A 27,051-nucleotide genomic window follows, 5' to 3' on the forward strand; every position below is an offset into this window, starting at 1 on the left:
GATTTTATTTAAACCACACAAAAAGGCCACATTATACCACATTGTTTTGGCAGCATCTTGGTTGTGAGCCAATGTTGGAAGCACATACACAATGGGGGCTTGAAGAGGGAAAACACACACTCAAAAATGAGGTTTCCAGCCGACAATGGGTTTGCTCGAGCTCCAGAATGCAGATAGCGGTACAGTAGGTGAGAAGAATGATTATTAAGCTGATCAAAGGGAGCGCAGCATTGCTAATTGCTCTGCTAATGTTCTCAGCACTGTGGCGGGGGATAAGACTTCGATCTCCAGAGACATTGCGGGGACGAGCACACAGGCAGGCTGTCCCCTTCTTTCTCTCTCAAACACACACACACACACAGAGCATTTATTATGCACCATCGACTGATCTGACTCTGCCTTGATCCTCTCCTGTAGAGCCAGGTGGATCTGCGATGAGCTGCAGTGATAAGGAGGATATCCATCCACCTGGAACTGAAGGGTGAAATAGTCCAGTCAAACTACAGACACAAACAATACATTGTCCTTGGTTAAATTTAAACTGACACTGATAGAAAAATTATAAACCGTATAAACCCATAACTCTTTTTTTGTAATTTTACAAAAAAACAAAAGCAGCAAAGTGTTATATTTCTTTCCCTTACACAGACATCATTTGAATCACTGTTTCAGGCAGCATTTTTAAATGAAAGACACTGATGTACTCTTACTAAGTTCTCGTTAAGGCACTGAAAATGGAAGTTGGTGATGGCGCCGATGATGACCTTTTATCCCTTTTATTAAGCTCTAATTTGATGCTGAAATCATAGTTGAACAGGCAAGAAATTGGCATTGATGACTGTATTAGGTTATTGTTCGAGTCATTTAAGTTGGTAAACATGTTTATTGTGCAAGCAATTTTCCCAGCTTTTTATTTTACTTACAAGCGTATTAATTCATTGAAGATTTAGATCTATAAGACGACCTTGTGACCAAGTTGATCCAAACCACAGATTGCTCATGAACAGAACTTCATTTGAAAGTTGTTTTTTTTTGTCATATATAATGACAGCATTAGAAAATTGGACTGGTTTTTGTGTTCTGGTCTGCTTTATGTGATACATTTAATTATATGGTAGTTTCAATGATGACCTTATAATTTTAATTGCAGTATGCAGTGTATTGGACTGCATCTGTAACTATTCTTGTATGTTCACTTGATTCAGGTTTCTCTTGAAAATGGGACCTTGTGTCCATGAGATTACTTGTATAAAAAGGTGAAATAAAAATAAAAACTTACAAAATGGGACCATTTTAAGTAAAAGGCCAAAATAATCCCCAAATTAATTAGGAATGAAGACACTAATTAGTTAAAATCCCAGTCTTATTTACCACACAGCTATTGGATCTTTGTGATCTGAAATAATCAGAGAGGCGAATGCTCAATAACAGGCTGAAAGAACTGGTAAACTTCTATTTAACTTATTTTAATCCTTAAAATAATGAGAATTTAGTGATCAAGTCAAAAAGATTCAGATAAACAGAAACACATTCAGTTGAGCAGTCACAACTAATATCAGTGAGTTTGTGTTTTTAAATGTTTTATTGTAATAAATAAATTTATTTGAAGCTACATTCAAAAGTGAAGAATCTGCAGATCAGACCTGGAGTTTAATGAGACAAATTGCACTTTTCCCCCCCAACATATTAGGTGAGTAATGTTCATTTATTTTCAAGCTGAACCTTTAATGCAGAATCACAGAAAGAAGCAGGTAACATTTCTGACATTTTTGCTTTTCTAACTGGTGCAGGAGAAATCATAAAATGCTAAATTTGATATAGGGATAACTTCAAACGACAAAAGGCCTTGATTCCTGTGCTCTCCCCCATCAAACACTCTCCGGCTAAAGCCCTGATTGCAAATTCAGTTCCCCCTTCATCGCAATCACCGACTGACACTCATGTGGGCTCCTGCTTTATTCGAGAGTGGAGCTTTAACTTAAAAAATGTTAAAGCTCGAAGGTGGAGGACTGGATGAGTGGACAGATTTAGAAGTTCATGTCACGAGAAAGGTTGTAGAGCTGAATTCCTGAGGCTAAAAAATGCACGCTCAGGTGAAACTTGTCTGCCCACTCCATTTATTCTAAGAATGAGTGCCAGTTTCAGGGGATTCTCTTCTGCACAACATTAAAAAGATGTGATTTGTTTTAAAATACAGTCATATATAAATTCAAGTGCTGAGCTTTTATTTCCAATCATCTACATTTTAGGTTCTTGGACAAAGATTAAAATAAAACTTCTTATTTGAGGCATTAGACCTCCATATAATATGTAAATATTTTTGTCTATTTGAATGAAAAGAGGAATTTAGAGAGCTGGTGATTCATAAAATCAGCTACTATAAGTAAACTTACTTTACCACTCAAGGACATTAGTCATTTTATATTTATTGTAGAGATTCAGATGCAAATATTGATGTTGTAGAGTTTTGTAATATTTCCCTATCAGTTTTAAGGTTTCCCTCAACAAACTGTCTGAAAGTTAACTTATTTTACATCTTCATGAGCATTGTTATTTTATTTAAACTATTATACAAATGTCACTGCAACACATTGGGGGGGGAAAAAAAAGTCTCCTGCTTTCACTTCAACATATTCCTTTTGCTTATAGAGAACATCCAGTGTAACCTAAATAAAAAAAAGAAAACATTGTGTCGCAGCCTCATCAAACCCCATCAAACCTTGCTGTCAAAACAACAAAAATAAATAAATAAAACTTTCTGTGGGTGATTAATAACTGTTGTGCTTGCGTGTTTGTCAGGCATCACCCAGGAGATGATCAACGAGACGCGGGCGTCCACGGAGAGGAGGATGATAGAAGACATACAGGAGCTGCTGAGACAAGGAGAGGAAGTCAACCAGCAGGACTCTCAGGGTACCACGCTGGTAAAAAGCTGCTCAAATTAGGCTAAATGTTTTTTTAAAGTTCAAACCTCTTCCTCATAGCTTCATATGAAAATAGTGCTGACATAGAATTCGTTGACTGCAGGATAGAATGTGGAAACAAATGATAAATTAGTTCTATAAATATTTACAGTACAGACGCAGAGTATGAGGGTTCATGGCTCAGGCGACGAGCGGAGCAAACATTGTGTGATGTGAATCAGTATTTAATGCAAGTTCTTTCTTATTGCTGCCTGTTAGTCTAAGATGGGTTATAAGGCCAACTTGAATCAATTTGGAACCCATCCTTGCACAGAGAGAAAGATTAATCCCAAATTAATCACAATTCTTCCCAGGAGTGGCGATCCCAGCAAGTTCAACCAGTGGTCAGACTTTGGGAATATCAGAGGATTTGGAAACAAAAATAACCACAGACTCAACAGACCCCTGACAAAATCAAAGTGAAGATATTTGGTCATAATCTAGTCCTTCTTGGGGAAGAATAAACCCAGATTATCAGGACAAACGTCTCATAAATGCCAAGCACGGTGGTGGAGGACTGACTATTTGGGCTGGTCTTACAGCCACAGGACCTGAGCACCTTTTAGCCATCAAATCAAGTATCAGTTCCTTTGTTTACTGAAGTATTTTTAAAGTCTGATATAAACCTCGTCTGATTTAGTAAAACTCTTTGTTGTCACTCAGTAAGTTTATGCTTTTAAACTCGGGGGATTGAAAATATGATTCAAATTTGTGTCTTTAGTTTTGAAACAGATTTTTTTTGCATTAAAGTCCAGTAATAATTTCATTACTTCATCTTCACTGAGAAGATTCTGTTTGATGTGATTCAGACACAAACACACTTCTCCATACACACGTGTCTTAAGAAAAACATGTTTTAAAAAAAAATGTATTGGATGATCTTAATTAGGAATTCAGTCTTTAAAGTTTATATTCTCTGCAGCCGTGTCTCATCAGGCCTTTTGAACTAATCAGACTTTAGAGACTTATTTTAAATCTTAAAGCAAATCAGCTGTTTGATTCAAATGTTCTGCAGATGCACAAGTTACGGGATTGTTACTAACTTAAGTTTATTTCAGTAAACTTGTAATAAAAAATATGCAGTAAGGAGAAATAAGAATTATTATTGCACAATTTTACCATAAGAAATAAATAATTGATTGCAGTTTTAGAACATAACTAAAGCTCAAAAAACCAAGCATCAAACCCAAATCCTTTCTAAGGTTTAACATGACTCAATCCCTGATGCTGCTCCATCAGATGACATCTTTAAATACAACAGAACAGCAGCGTTATTAAATATTGATGAGGCAGTGTTTTCTTCTGTTTAGGCAAATGTTAGAAATAACTCGAGCTTATCTGAGAATAAAAACTAAGACTTTTATTCACTAAATACTCAGTGTTGATGTCAGCTCTTTGTCTGTTAATTAATTTAATGAATAAACTGGTCCTTAAACTTGTTTAGTTCTGCATCGTGATGCATTGAAATATTCAAGCAGGGCACAAAAGAACCATTTGCATTTAATTTTCTGATGACGGCGTATAATTTCAGAGACCTAAAGGAAGTCTTTATGTTGTAGCAGGGATTTAGCTACAATCTAGAAACAGACAGATCACTGGATAGAAATATCGACAGGATGATCGTATCCCAAAATAACCCCGTTAAGCCTGAAATTCTTACAACAGATTGTCTGTTTGAGCTGCTTGTCTCTTTGCTTTATGCTTCCGGTTAATCTTCGTTTGAGAATGATGAAGCAAACCGGAGCAGGCCTTATTAAAATCACTGGCAGAGAAGAAAAGACCTGCAACTGTCTGGAAGTTATGCAAGATTCATTATGTCCTCATTTTGATGTGCAGGAGCATGATAAATGCAACTTTTGGCTGCATGAAGAATAAAAGTCTGTTAGAAGACATGGACAATTGAGAGCAGCCAAAAAACAAAATAAAACATTTAAAGCATTTTAAAAGGAATGTTTAGCTCTGTTAAGTTGCTGATATCATTTTAGAACATTTGAACTTGAAGCAGAGTCGTTTAGCCATGTTTTGACACCAGAACCCATCTGTGTCAGGCTGTGATTGACAGGGAGAAACAGGATGAAGCAGGACAGGTTACCAGGGAGACTACCGAGGGACCAAAGTGGTGCTTTGTTGGTCCACCACTCTTGTCCAGACTTTAAATTGTGCACAAACTTTCCCTTGGATTTTCTTTTTTATTCTGGCAAAAGGTCAACTGTTAGTTTCTTTTTTTTTTCTTTTGGGTTTGTTTGTTTTGAGTCCAGTATGTGGGAAAGTTAAATCTGCTGAATCCGGTTCTGTTGTTCATGTTCTCCTCCAGTTGAGGAGTAATTTTAGGATATTTTTCCATTAAGGGCCAATGTATTTATTTTTTTTAACAATAAGGACATTGGCAGCAGCTTTAACGATTTGCTGGCCTGCCGATCTAAAATGGTTTCACGTGGATTCATGCCAGGTTAACTGTGCTTGTTGGTGTTTGTATAAAGCTCACAGTGACTTCACACTTTCTACACTTCATTCCACACAGACCAACTTCAGATAGTTTCAGATTTTTCACAGCTCCCTGTGGAGCCACAAAAGCTTTATGAAGGTATTTCATACGACTAGCAGGGCTCCCTGAGACTTGTAAACAGACTATCATGTGCAAAAAAAAAAAAAAAAAAGCAGCTCACACCCAGTAAATCAGTGAAAGTGAAATAGGCATTTATAAATTTACAGGGACTGGGACATCTTTGTCTGCAAAATTAAAACTATAGGGGCAGGGAGTCACTTTACAATTATAGTTCTGCATGTTATCTTAGCTGTTTACGATTCATTAAATGATAGAATTTTAGATTAATTTCAGCTGTAATGTTGATTAATAAAAACTTAGGGCTAATTAATTATAAGTGACTGGACTTCAAGTGAAAAAGTGCCAGTTTTAAAGTTGTCTCTCCTGTTATTTTAGGATCAAAACATTCACATTTCTGGCTCCACTTCATAAAGATTTAGTCTCTTATACATTTGTCACCACAATAAGTCTCTTTTTCATGTAATATGACGTAACACAAAAAGAACAAAGGTTCAACAAATTAATAAATCTAAATAAATATTCTTAACCTGAAATGTCTGTTTGCCAGATTAGAGTTCAGTAATTTGGTCCTCAAGATTAAAACCCAAATTAGACCACAATTTTGCAGAAAATCACCCTGCTCATTTTTTTCCAATGATTTCCATTAAAATAATAAACATTCCCAGAACCTCGTTCCTAAAAACATGGCTCTGCCTCGGAGGCTTTTCGTTTCTCGCTGCGCCGCTCGGTAAGCCTAAACGCAGACAGGGATCAGCTCTCTGTAACCTGACTGACCCCGACATTCCTCACATTCTTCTCTTGACCCTTTCCACTAGCTGCTAGTGCTCTACTTTTTTTCTTCTTCTACATTTTCTGTTTTAGGTGCCACCTGGTACCAGGTACTTTAAAAAAAATATTTTTATAAACATCAGTCCAGGTTTAAAATGAACTGAAACTAAACAGTTAAAATATGCTGACAGCTAATCGCTCAGAGAAAAAAAAAGTATCATCAGCAGTTCAGAAGTCTTGCAGTCCTTCAGGAAAGAAGTCATTTGGAAATTACAGTTTACAGCACTGCATAGCAATGTGAAAAGAAAGACCATCCCATCTTATTGCACAGACAGTACATTAATGTGTGGATTACAAATCAAAGGGCTTAATTCATGAAGCAAGAGTCCAAATTTATTCTTTCCTCCGCTGAGCAGCGGTGAGCTCTGTTGTGCTGTTGTGTTCGCTCTGTAAAGATGTCAAATACTTTCATACACAGACTTACTTGGAAACTCAAACAGACCCGTGACCTCTTCACATTTCTGTCAGCCCAGCTTCACGTAGCCTTTAATCCTGTTCACATAAAGGTGAAGCCACCTGCACTGAAAAATAAGAGAGGAGTTGAATTGGAGCTAAACTTACAAGATAATGCAACTGACAATTAACACAGAAGTAGTTTATATTTCAGAGGGCGTCTGTGTTCAGCCCGACAGATAAGGGTGAGGAGTCCAAACATTCAGGAGGAGTTCGATGTGAAGCTGTTACTCCACATCAAAAGGAGTCAGCCGAGGTGGTTCAGACATCTGATCAGGATGCCTCCGGGCTGCCTCCCTGTAGAGCTGTTCCAAGCATATCTCACTGGGAGGACACCCCCAAGCATACCCAGAACTTGATTATATCCCACAACAAAAAAAAAAAAAAACATAATTAGGAGGAGGACTGATAAAGAATGGCTTGTTAGGAAAGAAAAGGAGCCAGACAGAGCAGCTGAGGCTTGCAAAGTTGCATCAAAACAAACCACGAGATCGCTAATAAGCTGAAGATCGTCTTCTCCCGTAGATGAGTAATGAACATTGTTTTGGTGTAATTCGTTAGAATTTAGCTTTGCATTTTCTGCACAGCCTCAGAAACAGAACAACTACATACCCCCTCCTCCCCTCCTCCACGCTGGCAGGAGTAATTTTCCTCCTCCTCTTGTTCAGAGACGGACATCAGCAGATGCTTCAACTCCCTGGATGCAAACAGAGAAAAATACAAGCTGTTTGTTGTTTTGATGAGTTGTATTTATCCTAACAGAATTTGTTAGAAACATCACACCCAAAAATCCTTCTAAGTAACTGAAGAGTCGGTGCTACTTTTTTTTAATCATGTTGGTTATTTTTTTATTTTTTACAGATTCAGTGAAACAAGAACTACAATCATCCTAATGACATTTTCCTACTTTCTGACGTCATGAAACGTAGCACACGTGAAGGATTCTGCAACCTTTTTGAATCAAATATATGATGCATGAGTGGAAAAGTTAATTTGATATTTTGTTCTCTGAAGCAAAATTTAACTAATGTTTTAGTTTTTCATGCCTCATCTGAAAGAAACCTTTTGGCTTCTGAAACTTCAGGCCTAACATGACTTGAGTGACTAAGTATCTACAAAAAGGAAGAATTGATCAGCAGCTGTTTTATTCATGTGTAAACACTAAAAGCCAAATTTTCAACCAAGAGCTCCTTAAAAGAAAAAAATCCTTTTTGTCAGTCAGCAGATGAAACATTGTTGAACTTTGTAAAATGTCACATGTCGCCTGTGGACCTAGAATCAATATTTTCCAACATTTTATTGAAATGAGTTAATCATCATTAGCCATTAATGATCATTTAAGTGCCAGGAACAGTTTTGAGGTCTTACATGGACCGACTCAGTTTTTGAGTTTCAATTCCAATTTTTATTTATTTATTTTAAATCTTAGCTTTAATTAATTTGTTAATGTACAAATATTCTGGATGTTGGCACAAAGCAGACCAATCCAGTGTCTTCAAAAACATCAGGACCGTTTAAATTCAAATAAAAACAGTGGGTCTGGACAACCTGTGACTGAATAAAAAGGTCTTCCTCCGAGTGGGTTGATGGCATGTCAGAAGGGTTTAGAACACTTGGACTAGAAATAAGATCTTATTATTATACAAGTAATGAAATTCACTCTTCACGTCTCTCTGTCCTCTGGAAGAGTCTCCTGGTAGAATTTGCAGAGTAGATTAAATCAAAACTTCAAGATCAGCTTCAAAGTTTGACCGTTTGAATGAATTATTTCACAACATCAACCTGAACTAAAACTCAATTCTTTTTTTGCCTTGTTTTCCAATCTAACATGATAAGTTTAATGGTTCTCAGTGATCCAGATCTGTAAAACAGTCAGACACCAGATTGTTTTATTGATAGTTACCAAAGTGACGTTCTTATTGCGTCAAGCCACAACCACAACAAAATGGATGCCATAGCAAGTCTACAGTAAATCCTGTTCACTTGAATCCATTTTCTTTCCCCATCCTCACAGCTCCACATTGCAGCAGCAAATGGCTATGTGCAGGCTGCAGAGCTGCTGCTGGAGGGGGGAGCTCGCATGGACCTCAGAGACTCGGATGGATGGCAGCCTCTTCACGCTGCAGCGTGCTGGGGTCAGGTAGGGTAAACAACAGGAAACATGAAAGATAAGCATGCACACAAAGGTTTCTGTCACCATCAGTGTAATTTGCTGCTGATTTTGTTTCAGATGCACGTGGCGGAGCTGCTGGCGTCACACGGAGCCAGTCTCAATGCCAAGACCTTCCTTGAGGAGACTCCCATAGGTAAAACGCAAAACAACTCAGCACTCTCTTATACAGACACCTGGTGGGATGTTTAGGAGGCAAATCATCTCAGTAGGGTCTGATTTCCAGGTTATTAAAGTTCACCATCAAGGGTTCAGTCCTACAGCAAGCAGGGGAAAAAATTAAAATCTGTATTAATATTTAAAAAGGTTGCAACACCAGTCAATCTCTGAGGTCATAAAATTTCCTGCTTTTAAAGCTAAGATGTCCTTCATTCGTGTCCCTTCAGATTTATGTGAGGATGAGGAGTTCAGGGCCATCCTGCTGGACCTGAAACATAAACACGACACGATCATGAAGTCCCAACTCAAACACAAGACCTCCTTGTGCAGGCGAACGTCCAGCGCAGGCAGCCGTGGGTGAGTGCTGACATCTGCTGGCCGAACTGAAGCTACTTTAGAGTTTGGTTTTTAACTTTAAAATAGATGGAAAATAAGTATATACAACAAAATGTCCTTCTAGAGTCAATAAAAAAAAAATCTTCCCCTGAAAGGCAGTTTCTACTGTAAGTATTTGTCTTTTTGCTTCATCTCTGCTTGTGTTCACAGAAAAGTGGTGCGGCGAGCTAGTTTGTCCGACAGACACAACTTGTGTCGAAAAGAATACGAGACTGAGGCCATCGTGTGGAGGGGAGGAAGGGAGGAGGAAGAGGAGAAAGAGAAGGAATCGGATCAGGAGAATAATCAGGTTATTAATGTAGGTGTTCTGATTGTCATGTTTCATTTTTGCTGCTCATTTTGAAGAAGGAGAAGCTGATTTTGTGGGGTATTTTCTCCTTGCACGTAAATTATCACATGACATGAGGTTAAAAGGCAACAAGGATAATCTGTAAACTCAGCACAAATATCAGGTTGGGTATAGGAGTGTTTGAACCAAAGCTTCCTCCAACACAACAACCACCACGGAGGAGGAGGAAACAGCTGCCTAAATTTACTCACTACAACCAGCTCCCAAATCTAATGTTAATAGAACACAGTGAGATTTTTTCTTTAGATAGAGAGAGATCAAAGAAATCTTTATTGGTGTCCTGCAGGTGAAGCCTGTTGTAGCTGTGGAGCTGCCAGACAAGTCCAAGTTGCCAACCATTCTCAAAGATGGCAGCAACAAACAGAACGGCCTCATCACCACAACAACATCCGTGCCACCTCAGTCGCCCTCCAATGGCAGCGCGCTGTCGTCCAACAAGGGCGGGGTTGTCACCACCCAGCCCTCCCACCAGGAGGAGCCTGCTCCCAGGGAGCGTGCTCAGACTTTGTCGGAGCTGAAGAAGCAGAGGGCTGCAGCCAAACTTCTAAATCACCCATTGTTCAACGGTCACCTTGGTAACGGATCTACAGACTCTTTCAGCGATGCCAAAATCAACTCTGACGACCCTCGGATGCCGCTGGTGTCCTCCAACGGGAGCGCAGTTTACTTCACTCCAGCCAGCGGGGAGCCGCCCCTCCTCAAGTTTAAACAGCCTGCGGAGGACGAGCAGCAGCCGAAGGCGCGGACCTGCTGCTGCGTCTCATAGCATCTTCATCATCATCTCCATCACGTGACTGCTGATGGAACAGGAAGACCGAGCAGTAGGAGGGGAAGAGAGGAAGGAAGGAAACGAGGAGCTTTCCTGACTTTAACATCCTGCTCCTCCCCCAACTTTAAACTTTGTCCAGAGTAGCTGAGAGGACTGATGGAAGTCTGAGAACTTCTTGCATCTCCAGAGAGCAGGAGTCCTGCTGCAGGAGACACCTTCCCCCAAAATGCAGGCATGTTTTAAGTGTAGCAGACTGCAGGAAAAGAACTGTTAGTTCTGACAGACAACTCTTTACAAGCTTAGAAAGCACACCAAACGGTCAGAAAAAGGAGCTGCTTCTGTGGCCCTGGTCTGTTGTTTTTAAGAATCAAGAAGTCTGAGCAGTTATTCTGGAAATGTTTCACTTTTTCAAACAGTCACACCTTAAAACATCACAATGCACTGCATGTTCTCACAGATGGATCATTTTCAGGTCATTAAACATTTCCTCCAGGACAAACACACTGATGGTTAAATACAGCATTCTGCATTTTAACCTTTTCTCATGAGCAGTGAGGCCATTAGGAGTGGTCTAAAACGCACTATGCTGCAGCACAACATAAACGGAACAGCAAAAAGTAGCATGATGAGCTCTGTGACATCTCTTTACAATTAAAAACTGTCAGGAAACAGTGTTAAACTAACCAGGAAGTGTTTTTTTGCAGTGGATAAGATGGATAACAGGAAAGAGTGAAATACCTGCACCTGTGTTTGAAACTCTCACTAAAGTTGCCAGCTGTACTTCATCATCCTCTCTTAATGAACGTAAACTGACAGTTCATGCTTTGTATTTTCTATAATCCACTTTGTGTTCACTCGTATAGATAATTTAAGCCAACGTGGCTGAACGTTGCTGTACATTTCTTTTATTTATGAGATTATTGTAATGTGTAAAAACATCCTGGTTCTTAAAGTTGAGTGTATTTATTAGTTGGATGCTGTGTTGAGAGCGTGAATGCAGTATGAGATGAGCTGGGGTAATGTNATAGCAAAGCACCTTCTGGACATGAAAAAAACAAAAAAAAATCAGAAAATAAAAGTTATTGTTTGATGTCTGTGCGTTTTGTTAAATACAAGCCATCTCACTGGGATGGGCTCATTTGTGTCACTACAAATAACAGTGTTATTTGTTTTTATATTTGTTTTTTTTTGGTGGCCATTGTGTGGCTTTAGCTTTTTTCAGTCACTGTGTTTGTAGTATTAATAGAAATTGTAAATGTTACGTTATAATTTACTGTAAGTTTGTTCAAAATTGTCCAAATATGCACACAAACTTATTGTTTATTGTTTAATGCCTTTTTTGTTTTTTTTTAAAAAAAGATAAACATGCATACATGCTGTGTCCTGTGATACCTCATGTCTCCAGTGCAAAATATAAACTTGTCAGTAATTATGATTCAATTTAAGGAATAGTTTGGCATTTTTGGAAACTTATCTGTGGCGGACTTATGATCTGTCCAGGGTGTCACACACTGACTGCTGGAGATGGACACCAGCTCCCCTGTGACTTGGAAAGTAATGACGGGTTTAAAAAAAAATATATAAATTATGCATGGACGGATGGAAACTCTTATTTTGTTTAAATTAAAGCCACATCTTCAGAAGGCCATAATTCTTTAATAAAACACTTCATTCTCCAATTAAGTTTTCGTGGCCCTACCACCCAAAAACTATGCTAAAGAAGAAACTCAAACCTGACCTCACAGTAACTGCTGTCCATTTATGCAAGGGTGAGGGATATAGGGGTGTGTAGCGTGCTGCAGCACCCCCTGATGGATGCCAGAGGGCATGCATGTCTAAATGAATGAACAATTGAAAAAAAATGAATAAAAACAGATCTGACTCATGCTGCATATGTTTAAATGTCAGCAGATAAACCAGTAGTGTCGTACATCTGAGTGCAAAATTTTACAGCTGCTTAAAACAAACAAAATAAAAAAAGTGGACAGATTAGCATTGAATCATGATAGCACTTATAAAGATTGGCTGTCCAAAATGTAAAAGCATATTTATATATGATTTTTATTGCATATTTTGTTTGTTTATTTTTGGTGTGTCTCTGAATTTTCACAAATTCGTACATCTGTATTATTTCTCCATCAGCACAGCTGGCTCAAGCTGACATTACCAACTGAATTTTAACTACAAGAAAATTAGCAACATCAAAATCTAACAAATCTGAACGCATTAACCAAAGACTTTTAGAGGCATCTTCTTGCACAAACAACTAAATGTAGAAAAACAGGGAATAATTTTACTCTTCCTCTAACTAATCTGAAAACTCCCAAATCCCTTCACCAGATTAAAGATTTGATTCAAGTCTTATGTTTTGTTATTTAGCACAGATTTCTTCCAAAAATATTGAACTAATTCTTTATCTCAACCACAACTCCTCTGATCTTTAAGTGCCAAAAGAGTCTTCCAGGAGTTGAAAACAACATGTGTGAACATTTGTATGGTTATTACTTTTTAAAAACCCATAATTCTGTTCTGCTGTCCCAGCCACATTAAGTGTACAGTGTCAAATATTTGTATAGGCGAGTTTGTAAATACGTTTGCATCAGTAGTTCCTTGTCTGTTTGCACTTACATGTCTGTGTTGTTACTGTCGAAGCGCTAACAGGTAAAGACAGTCACCTGGTCAGTATTAGGAAGTTAATGGATGTGATGGAGGAAGCTGAGAATATGTTGCCCCTTCATATTAATATCACAATTCCAATTCTGTCTCATAAACCCAGATGTCATTTTTAAAAATGAACCTTGTTTTATCCATTTAAATTTGAGCATTTATAGAAGACAGAGAGTTCTTGCTCTTAAAGTAACCATTTTCTGATTTATTAAAGCTTTGTTTTAATTTAATTTTTTTTTTACAGAGGGTTTTATTATGTTCCGTTTGTAATCTGTGTAGACTGAACTTTTTTTTTTTTTGCATAAGTTTTGGATTATTTGTTGTAAAGAGGAGTCTGCTGACGTCCATTGAACTCTGAGCTGCTGCAAAGTTTCAACTTTTTAAAAGAAATTTAAAAGGTTAGATGTGAGATGTAATTTTGGATGACTAATATGAGTCAGAAAGGGACAGTGAGCTGTTATTAACTGTACACAGATCAATGTGTGTGCTTCACTGCAAGTCTTGTCATCTGTAGTGATAAAATTGCAAAGAACAAAAACTACTGATTTTTTGTAATTACTAGAATATATTGATGGTTGCATTAACATATTTGAAATAAATTGTATATTTTGAGACTTATATGGTGTTTGAATTGGTGAGGTTCATGCTTTTAGTCTTATTTTTTCCTCTTTTTCCTGTTTTAAACAGGTTTTTTTTACAGCCTGTGAATCAGCAGGGATCAATATTTCTACAGGATGGACATACTGTAGCTGGTTGCTCAGAAACATGGCAACTGGGCTGCAAAGGCAAAAACAGAAAAAAGGAGAAGCATTTGAATACCTCATGTTTCACAGGTTCTTTGGGTACCTTGCTGTTGCTGCCATTTGCAGTTTTGGCATAGTTTTTTTTCAAAAGAGAACAGCATCTAGTTTCAGGGCACCGTAACAGCACCTATTGATCTTTATGTCAAATCAAGAATGAGATAAAACAAGCAAAACGCACAACCAGTGTATCCAAAGCATATAGACCAGGAGGAGGACAATGATGCTGAAAGCACACGATGAGGACTGCATTAACCTCTTTAGTGTTGCTCGTCTTTGCTTTTGTGCCTCAGCTATTCTGAGAGCAGGCCAGCTGGCTCCGGTCCCAGTCCTTCAGTCCTCTTCACTGAAGAGCAATGCAGATTGAGTCCAGAATTAGCATAAGGACATGTACCAACCAACCAATCAGGTGGTTGTATAAAAAGAGGGGTGCTAAAAAAAACAAAGAAGGCACAGAAATGGTTGAGAGTGTGTTGGATGAAATAGGAAAAGGAGCCACTACAGAAGTTGATAAGCGGGTCATGCAGCAACATAAAGTTGTTTTGTGTTAAGAAAAAACCCAAAGTCATGCAAATGAAGGGAGGAGGCCTCAGGCTGTCCTGCCAGATTGTCAAAAGACTTAAAGAGATGCACAAAAACAAAACCGATGAATAGATTCATGGGTGTATGGCTGAGATTTTCCTGAGAATCTGTTTGACATAATAAAGCTTCTGTAATTTTTGGGTGTTTCAATCAACATCCTGTCCATCTACTTGTTGACAAAAAGCTCCTGACAGAGATTAAAACCAGTTAATCACACAAAGTCATGATCCAGGGTTAAAATATAGTGAAGATGTCTTATAACTATATTAACAGATTTTCTCCTTTTACACCACTGCACTTAGCTTTTTGTGTAACTTTGTCAAACAACTGAAACATCTTCATAATTCCTGCTTTAACTGACTGACATAATTATGTAGCTTACAGAATGATAATATTAGCCCTTTGACATTTTCTGGGACATCTGTGCACAGCTATTAAATAGGTTTTTAATAACCCAAAGATCTTTAAACTAACTCCGACACACTTCTGTGGATGTTCACACTGAAGAAATATGGATTGGGAAGAAATAGAAAAAAAGCGAAAAAATGAGTAAAAACGTAACTTGACAGCGTCATTGTGTTAGTTTTTGTCACTTTGGTTTAGTGGGGGAAAACAAGCAGCTAAGGAGTTATGAGTTTTCACAGATGAACAAAAATACTAAACCGCATCACGCGTTCAGCAGGAAATAAAGAGGAAGTTGATCATGAAGGTAAAACTGGAGCACAGCTGAACAAGGTTTCAGACAAAACAACCAGAAAGTCACAGAAAAAGCCGTGCATTTGTGTCAGAAGCAGATAAGACTCATGCACCACTATCAGGGTGATTCCTCTCAACAGGAAGCGTATTTATTAACCATAATTACTCTTAATTCAAAACTGCTAAATTATTAAAGCAATAAAAGTTACACTATTACATTTTTAAAAAGTCAAGGTTTCATGCAGGTCTTTGATTATGAGTCAATCTTTGTCTCAACTTTTGACCTAAAAAGAAATAAATGTTTTCATAATCAGAGTCTTTTAATCAGAGTCAGGCTTTAGTGTCACGTCTGTGTAAACAGGTCGGTGTAAGGTCACACACAGTAAGGTGTTTTCCAAAGAAATGTTCCTCGATGTGCAAAAATAGATATTCATTTCTGCTCTTATGCAGGAGGAAGTTTTCCCTGCTGTCATCGTTTCTGCGTGGGAGGCAGCAGAAAGCGCACATCAGATACGTATACGTCTGTCCCTTTCCAACGTTCGCTGCTGTTCTCATAATGACAACCTAACGTTTGATTTTTACCCACTAGAAGCCACAAATGAAAAAATACTAGCAGTTTAAAATCATCCCACATACTGAATTTGTGGCTTTGTCGACAGAATGTCAGACGCTCCGCAACCGTGAGCCGTTTCTCTTGACTTCCTGCCAGCAACCCACCCTTTTTTATCTTACCTCCTACTCACTATCACGGTTTTTCCCCCCCTAACTGACTTTTACATAGAGGACATGCAGCTTAAAATAATACAAATGTTGCAGAAGAAGCAAGTTTATCACATAAGTAGTTGGATAAGAAAGTGTTTTTTTTTTTTCAAATTAAAGCAGTTGTGGAGCTGAATTTGTTTTGTTTTTTTGTCACCACTTCCTCAACTTTTGTTGACACTTCTGTTTGTTTGCATAGGTCTGCAAACTTGCATGACAAAGTGGAAAATATGCTGAAAAAAAAAAAAAGCATCTGGTTTTCTTTATCTCAGCATGTTGAAGCAGTTTCCTCTTATTGGTTTTGGGCTTACGGTCTTATCTCTCCTGGCCATGACATCCAAAAGCTCAGATAAGTGCAAACAAGGACGACTCCTGAAGCCTTGTGGGGACAGGCGATCAGACAACACTTCTGACAGGGATAACACCCAAACAGTGTGATGTAATGAAATCTATTTATGTTTACAGTCTTTACAATTCATTATAACCATGCGTTTTTATTTTACTGGGTAGTAACATTGTCACTCATCTCACACATTATTCAAGAATGCACTTTAGGTCAAATAAAAAGAGAAAGTGAGATTTAAAGGAAAACAAAAAAAGAAGAGCTGTTTAAAAGTTGCCACCAATTAAAGACTATAGCTAAAACTTTCATTTTTCACACATCAAGGCTGGATTAACCGAAAACAGGCACGACTGCTTTCTCATTTTCCTCTTAAATGTCACTGTAGTCAGCTGAAAATAGGAATTAGATTAAATAAAAAAATAAGCCTCAAGTCGCAGCCTCTAACAGGCTTTCCTCCAGGAGTATCTTGAATGTAGCTCCGTCCATCTTGCTGACCAGCTATCCTGTCCCTGCAGCATGATGCTGCCACCACCATGTTTTACAGTGGGATTGCTGTATGCTCATAGCCTATAAAGTTCAACTCTGGTCTCGTCTGAGCAGAGCTCCTTCTTCCATGTTTGGCATGTCCCTACATGGCTTGTGGCAAACTGCAAGCAGGACTTGTTGTGGCTTTCTTCCTGCCTCTCTTCCATAAAGGCCAGATTTATGGAGTGCACATCTAATAAGTGTCCTGTGGACAGATCGTCCCACCTGGCCCGTGGATCTCTGCAGCTCCTCCCGGTCTTCTCAGCTGCTTCTCGGATTAACGCCCTCTTTGACCTGCCTGTCAGTGGTGGCGTGTCTTCCTAGTTTTTGCAGATTGAATTTTGTAATTTTCGAATGATGCGTTGAACAGTGCTCCATCAGATGCTCAAAGCTTGGAGGATTGCTTTATAACCTAACCCTGCGTCTTAACCTAACTTCTCAATGTGTTTCTCTCTGACCTGCCAGGTGTGTTCCTTTGTCTTCATGATGCTGTTTGATCACTAATGTTGTTAGAGGCCTTTACAGAGCAGCTGTTTTCTCAGAGCTTAAATTACACAAAGCAGGATTAGTTAGGTGACTTCTGAATGCATTTGCTCTGGATTTTAGTACAAATGGACGCTACATTTTTCAATTTTTTAAAAATTAAATCCATGCAGGTGTCAGTTTTCTTCCATTTCACTAATATACTTTGGAGTTTGTGATTGTTTTATGAGGTGTGTGAATACTTTTTCAGGCCAGTCTTCTAACTATCCCGCATTATTTGTCAGGAAAGATCATTGTTGACATTCTGCTCTTAGTGTTTTGTTTCAGTTGTAAACTAGACCTAAAAGTCGATTTCTTCCCATTTAATTGACTCAGGTGAACTTTCTCCTCGTCCACTGTGATGTAAGGCAACGAGATGAATCAGCACTGTTGTAGCTTTAAACACCCCCTCCCTTCGCTCCGGCTTTTACTATCTGCGCGTCAGCTCCGATTGGCTGACGGTGATAATCGGTGAAACAACCGGAGGGCCGGTGGAGGTGGAGGGGGGAGACCGCGGAGGGCTCAGGGCAGCATGTTTACCTCCACTCACATCCACAAGTAGCAGCTCCTCGCCTTATTTTGTTTTTTTCTTTCCGCGGGACACCATCAAGGCTTGCCCACGGGGGGAGGAGGCGCATGCACGATGCTTTTGTGTCGCTCGGCGAGGCCGTCAGCGGCGGCGTTCAGGGCTCCGGGCTCGTTTCTGCTGCGGGTCGGACCGAGCGGACCGGGCGGACCGGGGAGGGACGCGGCTCTGACGCTCCGGCGGCACCGCGCCTCTTGCGGCCCAAAACAGCGAGCGCACCCGGGCGCACAGAACCCGGAGCCCCCGGGAGTCCCCCACCGGCACCCGGCCGGGACTGGCCTTGTAACCGCGCGGTGGGGACACTTGAATCGGGTGTCCGCCGTGGCCGCGAGGCTGGCTGACTTTGACGCCACGCGCCCCGGCAGCAGAGGAGGCACGAAGAAGAAGAGCGTCATGTTGACAGGTAACACCTCCAGCATGCAGACCAGAGCCGTTTCCACGAAGACGGCCACGAAGAAGAGCGAGGAGCAGGCTGACGGCGACAAAGGGGTAAATAAAATAAAATAAACCAGCTAACTTCAACGCAAGTGTTTGTTTAACCTGCGGGGTCCGGGTCTGAGCCAGAGGCCGCCATGACAGGAGTCTAACCTTTCCTGTCAGATATTCAGAGGCTGGAGAGTTTCCAGCCCTCATGTCATGAAACAGGCTGGTTGGCTGTGCAGCTTCTCTGCAGCTTCTCTGCAGCTCATGTGGAAATAATCTGCCTCCACAACAACAAAAACACACCCGACTGAAACCAAACAAAACCCTGGCTGCTGGAGAGGAGGTTACAGCAGGTGAGCACATGTCTGAAGAGTCAACAGAAGTGCTGTAAAAAGACTTAATAAAGTGTGTTTAAAGATCTCAACAAACACTGATGTTACTTAAGTGTTTGCATGTGATTTATTTAACTTTTTTTCTCCATTTGAAAATAAAACTCCATGTCCACAGTTCGTTGACAACATTCATCATATTTAATGTCACTTCCTCAGGTTTAATTAAGGATTACTTGCTCCCATGCTGACTTCAGTGGTTGGAATAATGGGAATTTGCATTGATTATAAAATAGGGAAAGTACCCAGAATTCAGGTTTTTATCCTGTTGTTTACTTCCTGTTTGAGAGAGTTATGACACTCAGTAATTTTGAACTTTTGCTCCAACAAAAGCTGCCTGATTTTCCTGAAGGTGCACAAAAAGGGTCTTTCAACAACGCAGCAGACTTTATAGTTATATCCCAAAAATCAGCACATTACCCCCCTCCTGCAGGAAATGCTAATGACAATATAATTGCAGTAAGAAACTCAGTTTTTGGGGAAGTTGTTCAGGAAATGATCTTTGGATGTGCATCTGTGACTGATTAACTTTTGAGGTCATCCTGATTCAAGATGGCCGCCACAGCCAACTGACCTAAAAAACAAACAACAAAAAAGATTTTATAGAAACACAAAAACGACTATATCTCAAGTCAGTTTTACAGCTGCTGAGCTAAAATTTGTTATGGTTGTAGCTGAGAGTAATTTCTAAAGTTGCAGATATTATTTTCAGTGTGTCAGAAATGGCAAGAAGTCCATTTTTAAACCTAATCTGATCTTAGTTTAAAACTCTGGCATGAAAGGTGGTGGGCGATGTGCATTCTTTTAACGAATGTAAGCCCTTTATTTTACAGTTTTTTCCACCGCAGTAGTTTTATCAGTTTGAAAACAAAAGCACGCAGCCCGGGCTTTGGACTGATGTTGAACGAGACACGACAATAAACTGCATGACTGAAGTGTCAAGGGTGCGTCTGAGATAAGGCTCTGCCCCTTCCCTCCACAGCTGCAAATCCAAGTGTTATCTTTAAAAACGTCAAGTATCAAAAGTTAAGGTATTTATGTTTATGATACTTCCATTTCATGCACATTCTGGACGAATGGTAAAACATTTGAACAATTTTTTTTTCCTTATGTTATGAAATCTTGAAAAATTCATCTACCTCAAATGTGTAATCAGATACAGTACTTAACCAAATGTACTTTTACATTTTATCAGTACTTTGTAACAAAGAGCACAGTAGAATAGTACAGTATTAGTATTCAGTATCCCCCAGAGCTGAAATCTTGTGTAAAAATCAACAAAGTACCATGTAAATAAAACAATAAATAAGAACCCTGCTGCAGGAGTTTAATCTAACTTTGTCTTTGAAGACTCTCAGCAGTCACTGTCTTCACGGGGAGAATCCCCACTTTCCGTTTTCCTCCTGCTCTGTGTGGGTTTGCTCAGTGCATGAGTGGATCTTTGTCTGTGTTTTCATGCCTCTGTGACTTTGCATGTGTTTTCATGGCTCTGAAAAGCTGTTATCAGACACAGCAGTCCCACTGTTCCCCCTCCCATACAGCCTCCCTGGCACAGCTCCCTGTCGCTGCTCGCTCACATGACCCTCCCGCCATGGTGCGCGCCTTTACTTTTAGCTTGGCCTGTCTGTCCTCTGAAAAGCTGAGGCCTGCTCCCTCGCCCTCCCTGGACTCCTTCTATTGTCTATTGATGGCAGCCCGGTGGAGATGTGGCCGAGGCTGTGGCTTCATCCAGGAAGCTTGGGCCAAAACGCAGGAAGACCAACTGTAGCTGAGAGAGAAGATCAGCTAGAGGCTTTGTTTTTGTTCTTCTTTTCCCCGAGTCAAATAAATTATTTCGTTTAGTCAAAGTAAAATTGTCAACAGCAGAAGAGAGAGAAAAAAAAGCTCAAATGAGGATGACAGTTTTTTTTTTTACAGTCCAGATTTTACTTGCAAAATATTTTCCGTTTTTAAAGATGTCTAAAACTCATTAAAGGCCTACCATTCCTTAAAGGAATACATTTCGAGTTGGAGCCATTTTTGTGTTTATTAGCTGTGGCAGCCATCTTGAATTGGGCTGACTCCAATGGTTAGTCAGTGTCTGATGTACACCCAATGGTTACTTTCTGTAAGAACTATTTTGCTGACAGACAGACATGAACACGTGCGCTCACACACACGGGCAAAGCATCAAATCCCCTGTTTTTGCAGGTTGTAACTAATTCTTTAAATTAAACCCATTAAGGGACTAAAACTGGTAATTTTAAACACCTGTGAATTTCAAAGACGTGTGCTCTTGGGATGAACTATAATAATGCTGACAATCCTCTTACTTTTCAAAAAACACCAGCAATAAATTAAATAAAACCTAAAAACTCTTGGTGTACTGTTTATGACATCACAGCTTCCATTTGAAAATCGAAAACAAAGAAGGTTAAGTGCTGGGCCAAAATGTAGATAAAAGACAAACAGTTTCCACACTTTTAGGGCTCTACTATTTGTATTGCGCCAGTTGGACCTTTTGTGTTAAATTGTAGCTTTGTCAAAAAAATAAATATCTAGCACACAAAGCTCTTGTCTGAGATTTCAGTCACTTGACATGATCATGTGATTCAAATTCTACAAAACAGTGCATACATATTTGAGAAATAAAGCATTTTGTATTCTTATAATCCAGCAATGTGCACATGCAAATAAGAATTTAATAACTCAAGTTTACTAATCTGCACCTATTATTACATGTTTATAGCCAATATCTGCAATAAACATATGTATAATAAACAGGGGTATACATATTGTAAAAACACCTATCACAAAATGTAACCCTATTAGGTGGACGACACCAAGTGTTGGTGATGAACAGCATGTCTGTGTTTTCTGACCACTCGGAGCAGTGGAGCAGTCCCAGCTCTGTGAGCACAGAGTCAATATTTGGCCTGAAAACAAGACAAAGGGTATTTCCTGTTTTCGCAGAGAAATGGACAGGATCTTTTAATAACACCCCAGGTCTGATTTTTACCCTGGTGAACCAAAGTAAAGTGAAAATACTGCAGAATAGGCCATAAAAGGTGCAACTGAAAAAACTCAAAGCAAATCGTTTACCTGCAGCAGGGCGAACACGAGAACTGGTGTTAGTAAAATATTGGGTTTACAAGTGGTTGTATGTACTGAACATCAAACGTTGGGTCAAGCTGCTGGTTGGGTGTGCGCAGACATTTCTTGATGTGAAACAGGTTTGACCCTGATTCACATCTGATCGAGTCCCTCAGCTGTGGTACCTTATTTGTACAAGTACGCGACACATTTAGACTAAAACCAAACGACCTGAACAGAAGTATTCGGTCTGTTATAATTTATAAAATCAACCCAGAAATCCGTCTTCACCTCGTCCCACCATCACATGCGGCAGGTTGTAAACGAGTTGTGCAGGCTCTGTTGCTCTAAACATGACTCCACCTGCAAACTGCAGCTCCTGTGGCTTTCGTCAGCCCAAAGATCAGGATTATTTACATAGTCCATCTCACGTCCTCACCGTTAATGCTTTTGTTGCTGTCTGCTGTTTGCTGTAGGCCTGATGTGCAGTGTTTGTTCACCGATCTTCTTCACACACACACACACACACACACACACACACACACACACAGAGTGACCTGCCTTCTCCCTGCTATGCTGTCAGCCAGCTGCTGAGCGTGTGGTGCAAAGTGGAGTGTCACAGAGGTCACAAGCAGAGTGATCTGTGCGTTTGTGCACTTATGAGAGGCTCTTTGTGTGTGTAGGAGACAGTGACTGACATCTTTAATGAATGTGTGAAAGGGGAAGTGATGTGAATTACCTAAAGCACACAGCAGCAGCCCGTCTGTGTTTAATCAGCTGACTCAGCTGCTGCACGAACAGTGGGAGCTCATAAAACGCATGACCCACAATCACAGCACTGTTTATGCATTTTATAAAGCTATGTGTGTTTCTGCAACTGAACTACTACTAATAAAACACCTCTAAAACAAACTTTTCACTTCATATCCTTCCAGCTACATCAAGTACCCTGCTCCCTTTTTGTTCTCAGATTATTTCACTTTTTATTTTCCAGTTTGCTCCGGATCTCCAGGAGGCCTCGACTACCTCAACCACAGAAAAGAGCCTGGGGGACAAACCGGAGCCAGAGGAAAGAAAACTCAACAAAACCCAGCAGCTAAAGAAAGTCTTCAAAGAGTACGGCGCTGTGGGAGTTTCCTTTCACATTGGGATCTCTCTCATGTCTCTGGGAATGTTCTACGTTCTTATATCCAGGTAAGAAAAACAAAGAACTCTCAGGTGTCTTACATAACTTCAGGTACTGTATTTACTCATTTCCATAAATCCTCAGTGGCTGAGGTTATGGATCGGTACAGTAAATCTCATGCTGAGACATATTCCCTCAGTGGCGTCATTGCAAAACAGTTTCGTTTTTGAATACTTTTAAAATTTACACAATGTTCTTTGTTAAGAGTAAAAACCAAAAAAAAACAAAACTGCCCTATTACACAAACATTTGATCAGATCTTTCTTTCTCATGGCGTAGTGTGGTTACTTTAATTTTCTGGATTTCCTAAAATTCTTGAGAAAGTAACCAAAGCTCAAAAAAGGGCAGCACAATAAAAAGGAGGAGGAGGAAATGACGTCTGTGAGAACTCTGGAATTTGGCAAACATTTCTTACGGATGTTATCAAGCAGTGTCAGAACACGCAGTTTTTCCTCATCTGCTTCAGACTCTGAAGAAGAAATGACTGAACTGCAGGCAGAGTAATACAACCCCCCCCCCCCAGTGCAATAAACATGACCCGTTCTCTGACTGGGAGCAAAGTACACGTCACTAATGACTTCCTCTTCGTTTTGAAATACTACAACCAAGTGAATCTTCCTAACTTGAAGTGTTTGAGTGGTTCAGGATGCGGAGAGTTTAAAGTTACTTCTATTCCATGAATTTTGTTGTCATGATAACAATGAAAAGTCAAAGCAACACGGCACACCCTGCTTTTGGCTAGAGTTTAAGTCGGGCCGTGTGTGTGTGTTTGTGTGTGTGGCCACATGCCAACATACCAGAGAGGTTTTGTAGCTGTTATCTGACAGCTTGGAGATTTCCTCCTTAGCTAATGATGACATTTGAAATGAAAGCTGACTGTCGGCGTCAGTCTCTGAGCATTATCACTGTGAGCCCTCCGAGTCCTGGCATGTGGCCTGCTAACGCGCTGTGTGCTGAGGAAACAGTTGTCAGTGTGCAGACGGATCTTAATGTTTAACAGGTTTAAGTTAGCAGAATCCTCTGTGGCTGTTGATGCGTGAAGAAGTCTGCAGTGGCAGAAGCAGCTTGAAGCCACATTCCTTACATGTTTGCTTCTTTAAATAGCTCAGATGTGAACGCCGTGACTGTGCAAAAACAAAAGCCTGTTTCATGAAGGCTGTGAAGCACAAAGCCTAAAAAGATTCCTGAAATGAGTCATTTAGTGTAAGGTCAGAGTTAATTGTTAAAACAGGAATGTGAAGTGAAGTTGCCACTTCCTAATGAGCACATCTCCCTCTGGTGGAGACAGACATGAACTACATCAGTGCTGAATGAGGTGAGAGTTCAGGAGTTTTACTCTGTGAGACCATTTTTTAGTTTGTTTTCTGCATATAGTGGAAACTTAACTTTATTTTCAGTTTTTTGCAGCGTGCAGTAATCCCACTTACTGCCTACTTTGATTAACATGAGTTGTACTGGAATTTTGCTCGAGCTGCAAAATGCTAAAATATTTTGGTTTGGCATATTTTCATTATACAACAAACAGTGGGATGCTAAAATGCATATTTTAGAAAAGACTGGAGTTTTTAATTTAGAACTTAATTTTATTTGAAAGAAAGAATAAAATGATAAATGTTTTGAGGAATAAGTGAACTATTCTCATTTAGGAATTAATTTATTATAAATTATCTGCACATTTTGAATTTCATTCCAGTAATATGTCAGGTCATGTTAACCTCCGTTTTGTGACGCCTCTTTAGAAGCTTTAATCTGATAGATTATTTATTTAACTTTACAGTATATTAATATACACCATAGATCAGTTTAGGGAACCATGGAAACCAAACCTGTCATTATAAATGTTGTTTTCTGCAAGTTTATCTTATTGTGGCAAAGTCTCAACTGTTTTTTTGTTAAACAATCTGTCACAATTAAATGCAGAAAAGATGTGTTCTTACTATTATTATAATAAGAAAATAATATGAAAACAGAAAATAAAAATTGCAAATTACATATTTTACTCAGTCTTGCAGCATTTTTAACAATTTTTTTGTGTTTTAATGAATTAATTTTAAAATTGTTTACTTTTACACGTTTGATGTTATAGTTTCTTTATAAAATAAACTTATAAACAACCTAAAAGTTGTTTGTTGTAGCTTTCAGAAGATGTTTTTCTTTTTGACTGTATGATTTAAAAACCAAGTAAAGAAGAAAAGCTTTCATTAACATGTTAATTCTGGGAACCTCTAACTGGGTTTCTGTGTCTCTCGGCTCCACAGTGGGATCGACATGGCGGCCATCCTGTGCAAACTGGGCTTCAGCGAGGCCGTGGTTCAGTCCAAAATGGCAGCGGGAACCAGCACGTTCGTCCTGGCCTACGCCATCCACAAGCTCTTCGCTCCTGTTCGCATCAGCATCACGCTGGTGTCAGTTCCGCTCATCGTTCGCTACTTCAGAAAGACTGGACTCTTTAAGCCGCCCACGCCTGAACCCTGACGACTCTGCTGCCGCCTCATCAAACAAACACGTCTTAATAAAAAACGTCTGATTAGAATCAGATATTACGAATTTGTTGTTTGCCTTCTGTTCGACGCAGCTCACGTTTACTCTTTGCGTTTGTGACTTCAGGTGAAATATTCTCAGTTCTAATTCCTGCTGTAACAGAATCAGAAGCTGTTTTCCTTTGTATTAAAGTTGGAGAGGCAGTTCAGTCATGACCTAATATACACACATACCGAAAAATAACAGGAAAAGTGAATTTGAAGATTTTCTTTCTGAACTTTTTCACCAGGTAATGGTTTTTCTTCACACCTCTTACTCTTGACCGTTTGGTGTTGTCAGAAGTAAAAAAAACAGATGTTCTGTTTGGGTCTTCGTGGGTTAATGCTGTGAGAGTTTCCAGTGGAATTAAAGAGGAGAAAGCTGATCTTTTCTGCTCTCTTCTCTAGCTGACTCTGCCATGTTCGGGTGTTACGAGTCAGCAGGTTCTTCGTTTTATACCCCTCTCCTCTCCTCCCACATTCTCCTCTTTTCTGCCATTTTCCCTTTTCAATATTCCCATTTTCAAAAAGGTTACAACTCAATTATCAATCTCTTATTAAAGCGAAGCAGCTTCAGTGTAATTTTTAGATAAAGTTTAGAAGTTTGACTTTGTTTATTTTGTTAAACTATTAAACATTTTTGGTGTAAAATACAGCCGATATTACAAAATCATGCAATACTTGGTTTATTTTTGTCTTGATTTTGTAACAAAATAAAAAATAAATTATTAGAACATCAAATTACTCTGTGTCGTTAACTATCACCTAGACTCTGTATGATCTAGAGCTTTTTTTCCTCCTTTTGTTTAGATTTTATTGACTATTCTGGTTCACTCCTGCTGTTGTCACTGATGTTGCTTCCAGCTTTATCAGGCTGATATATCACTGTCATCTGCCTCCCTGGAATTAAAACAACAAAACCAGCTTTTTTTCAGAGCCCTGAAGTACCGACTTATACAGAAAAGGAAAAAAAAAAAAAAAGGTCCTCTAGTGTTGTTCAGTTTGTTCAAATAAAAATAAATCCTTGTTGGTGCAAAGTTGAAGCAAAGAAAACTATTTATTAGCAACTCTTGTTTTTTGTTATTGCCTGCCGCTGAAGGTGAAAATGTTTTTGCCCGTGTGTGTGTGTGTGTTTGTCTTTATGTTTATCGTTTTTAAGAGTAATCACATAAACTACAGGGGGAATTTTAATGAATTTTTTTTTGGAAAGAAATCATTGATGTACATCTACGACTGATCAATGTTTGAATCGACAAATTCCATGTGGCCACCACAGCTCATGAACATTATCTAACACAAAACAGCCAATTTTAAAGACACTGAACAAAA

General features: G+C 39.3%; 2 protein-coding genes across 3 annotated transcripts in view; both read left to right on the forward strand.

The window, feature by feature from the left end:
• The window catches only part of ppp1r16b (protein phosphatase 1, regulatory subunit 16B), an 85,518-nt gene extending 66,988 nt beyond the window's left edge, over positions 1 to 18,530 (forward strand). The window contains exons 6-12 of one of the 2 annotated variants that reach the window (XM_017408878.3): positions 2,800 to 2,924; positions 8,825 to 8,950; positions 9,041 to 9,116; positions 9,367 to 9,496; positions 9,686 to 9,833; positions 10,171 to 11,669; positions 18,518 to 18,530. In XM_017408878.3, coding sequence (XP_017264367.1) covers positions 2,800 to 2,924; positions 8,825 to 8,950; positions 9,041 to 9,116; positions 9,367 to 9,496; positions 9,686 to 9,833; positions 10,171 to 10,650 — 1,085 coding nt within the window. In that variant the 3' untranslated portion in view covers positions 10,651 to 11,669; positions 18,518 to 18,530. The remainder of the gene's footprint in view (positions 1 to 2,799; positions 2,925 to 8,824; positions 8,951 to 9,040; positions 9,117 to 9,366; positions 9,497 to 9,685; positions 9,834 to 10,170; positions 11,670 to 18,517) is intronic. The other variant, XM_037975371.1, reaches the window with a different exon arrangement.
• fam210b (family with sequence similarity 210 member B) lies at positions 18,006 to 26,703 on the forward strand. The gene is made up of 3 exons (XM_017408555.3): positions 18,006 to 18,622; positions 23,012 to 23,211; positions 25,462 to 26,703. Exons 1-3 carry the CDS (start codon positions 18,191 to 18,193, stop codon positions 25,676 to 25,678), a joined length of 849 nt encoding a protein of 282 aa, XP_017264044.1. The 5' UTR covers positions 18,006 to 18,190; the 3' UTR covers positions 25,679 to 26,703.
• The last annotated feature ends 348 nt before the right edge of the window (positions 26,704 to 27,051 follow it).

Source organism: Kryptolebias marmoratus, linkage group LG4, assembly GCF_001649575.2.
Source record: "Kryptolebias marmoratus isolate JLee-2015 linkage group LG4, ASM164957v2, whole genome shotgun sequence".
NCBI lineage: Eukaryota > Metazoa > Chordata > Actinopteri > Cyprinodontiformes > Rivulidae > Kryptolebias > Kryptolebias marmoratus.

Bases quoted from the DNA above. Each gene is read 5' to 3' on its own strand.
- fam210b (XM_017408555.3), top strand. From the start codon at position 18,191: ATGCTTTTGTGTCGCTCGGCGAGGCCGTCAGCGGCGGCGTTCAGGGCT. The intron at 18,623-23,011 runs GTAAATAAAATA...TTTATTTTCCAG, and splicing joins AGGCTGACGGCGACAAAGGG to TTTGCTCCGGATCTCCAGGA. The intron at 23,212-25,461 runs GTAAGAAAAACA...TCGGCTCCACAG, and splicing joins TTCTACGTTCTTATATCCAG to TGGGATCGACATGGCGGCCA.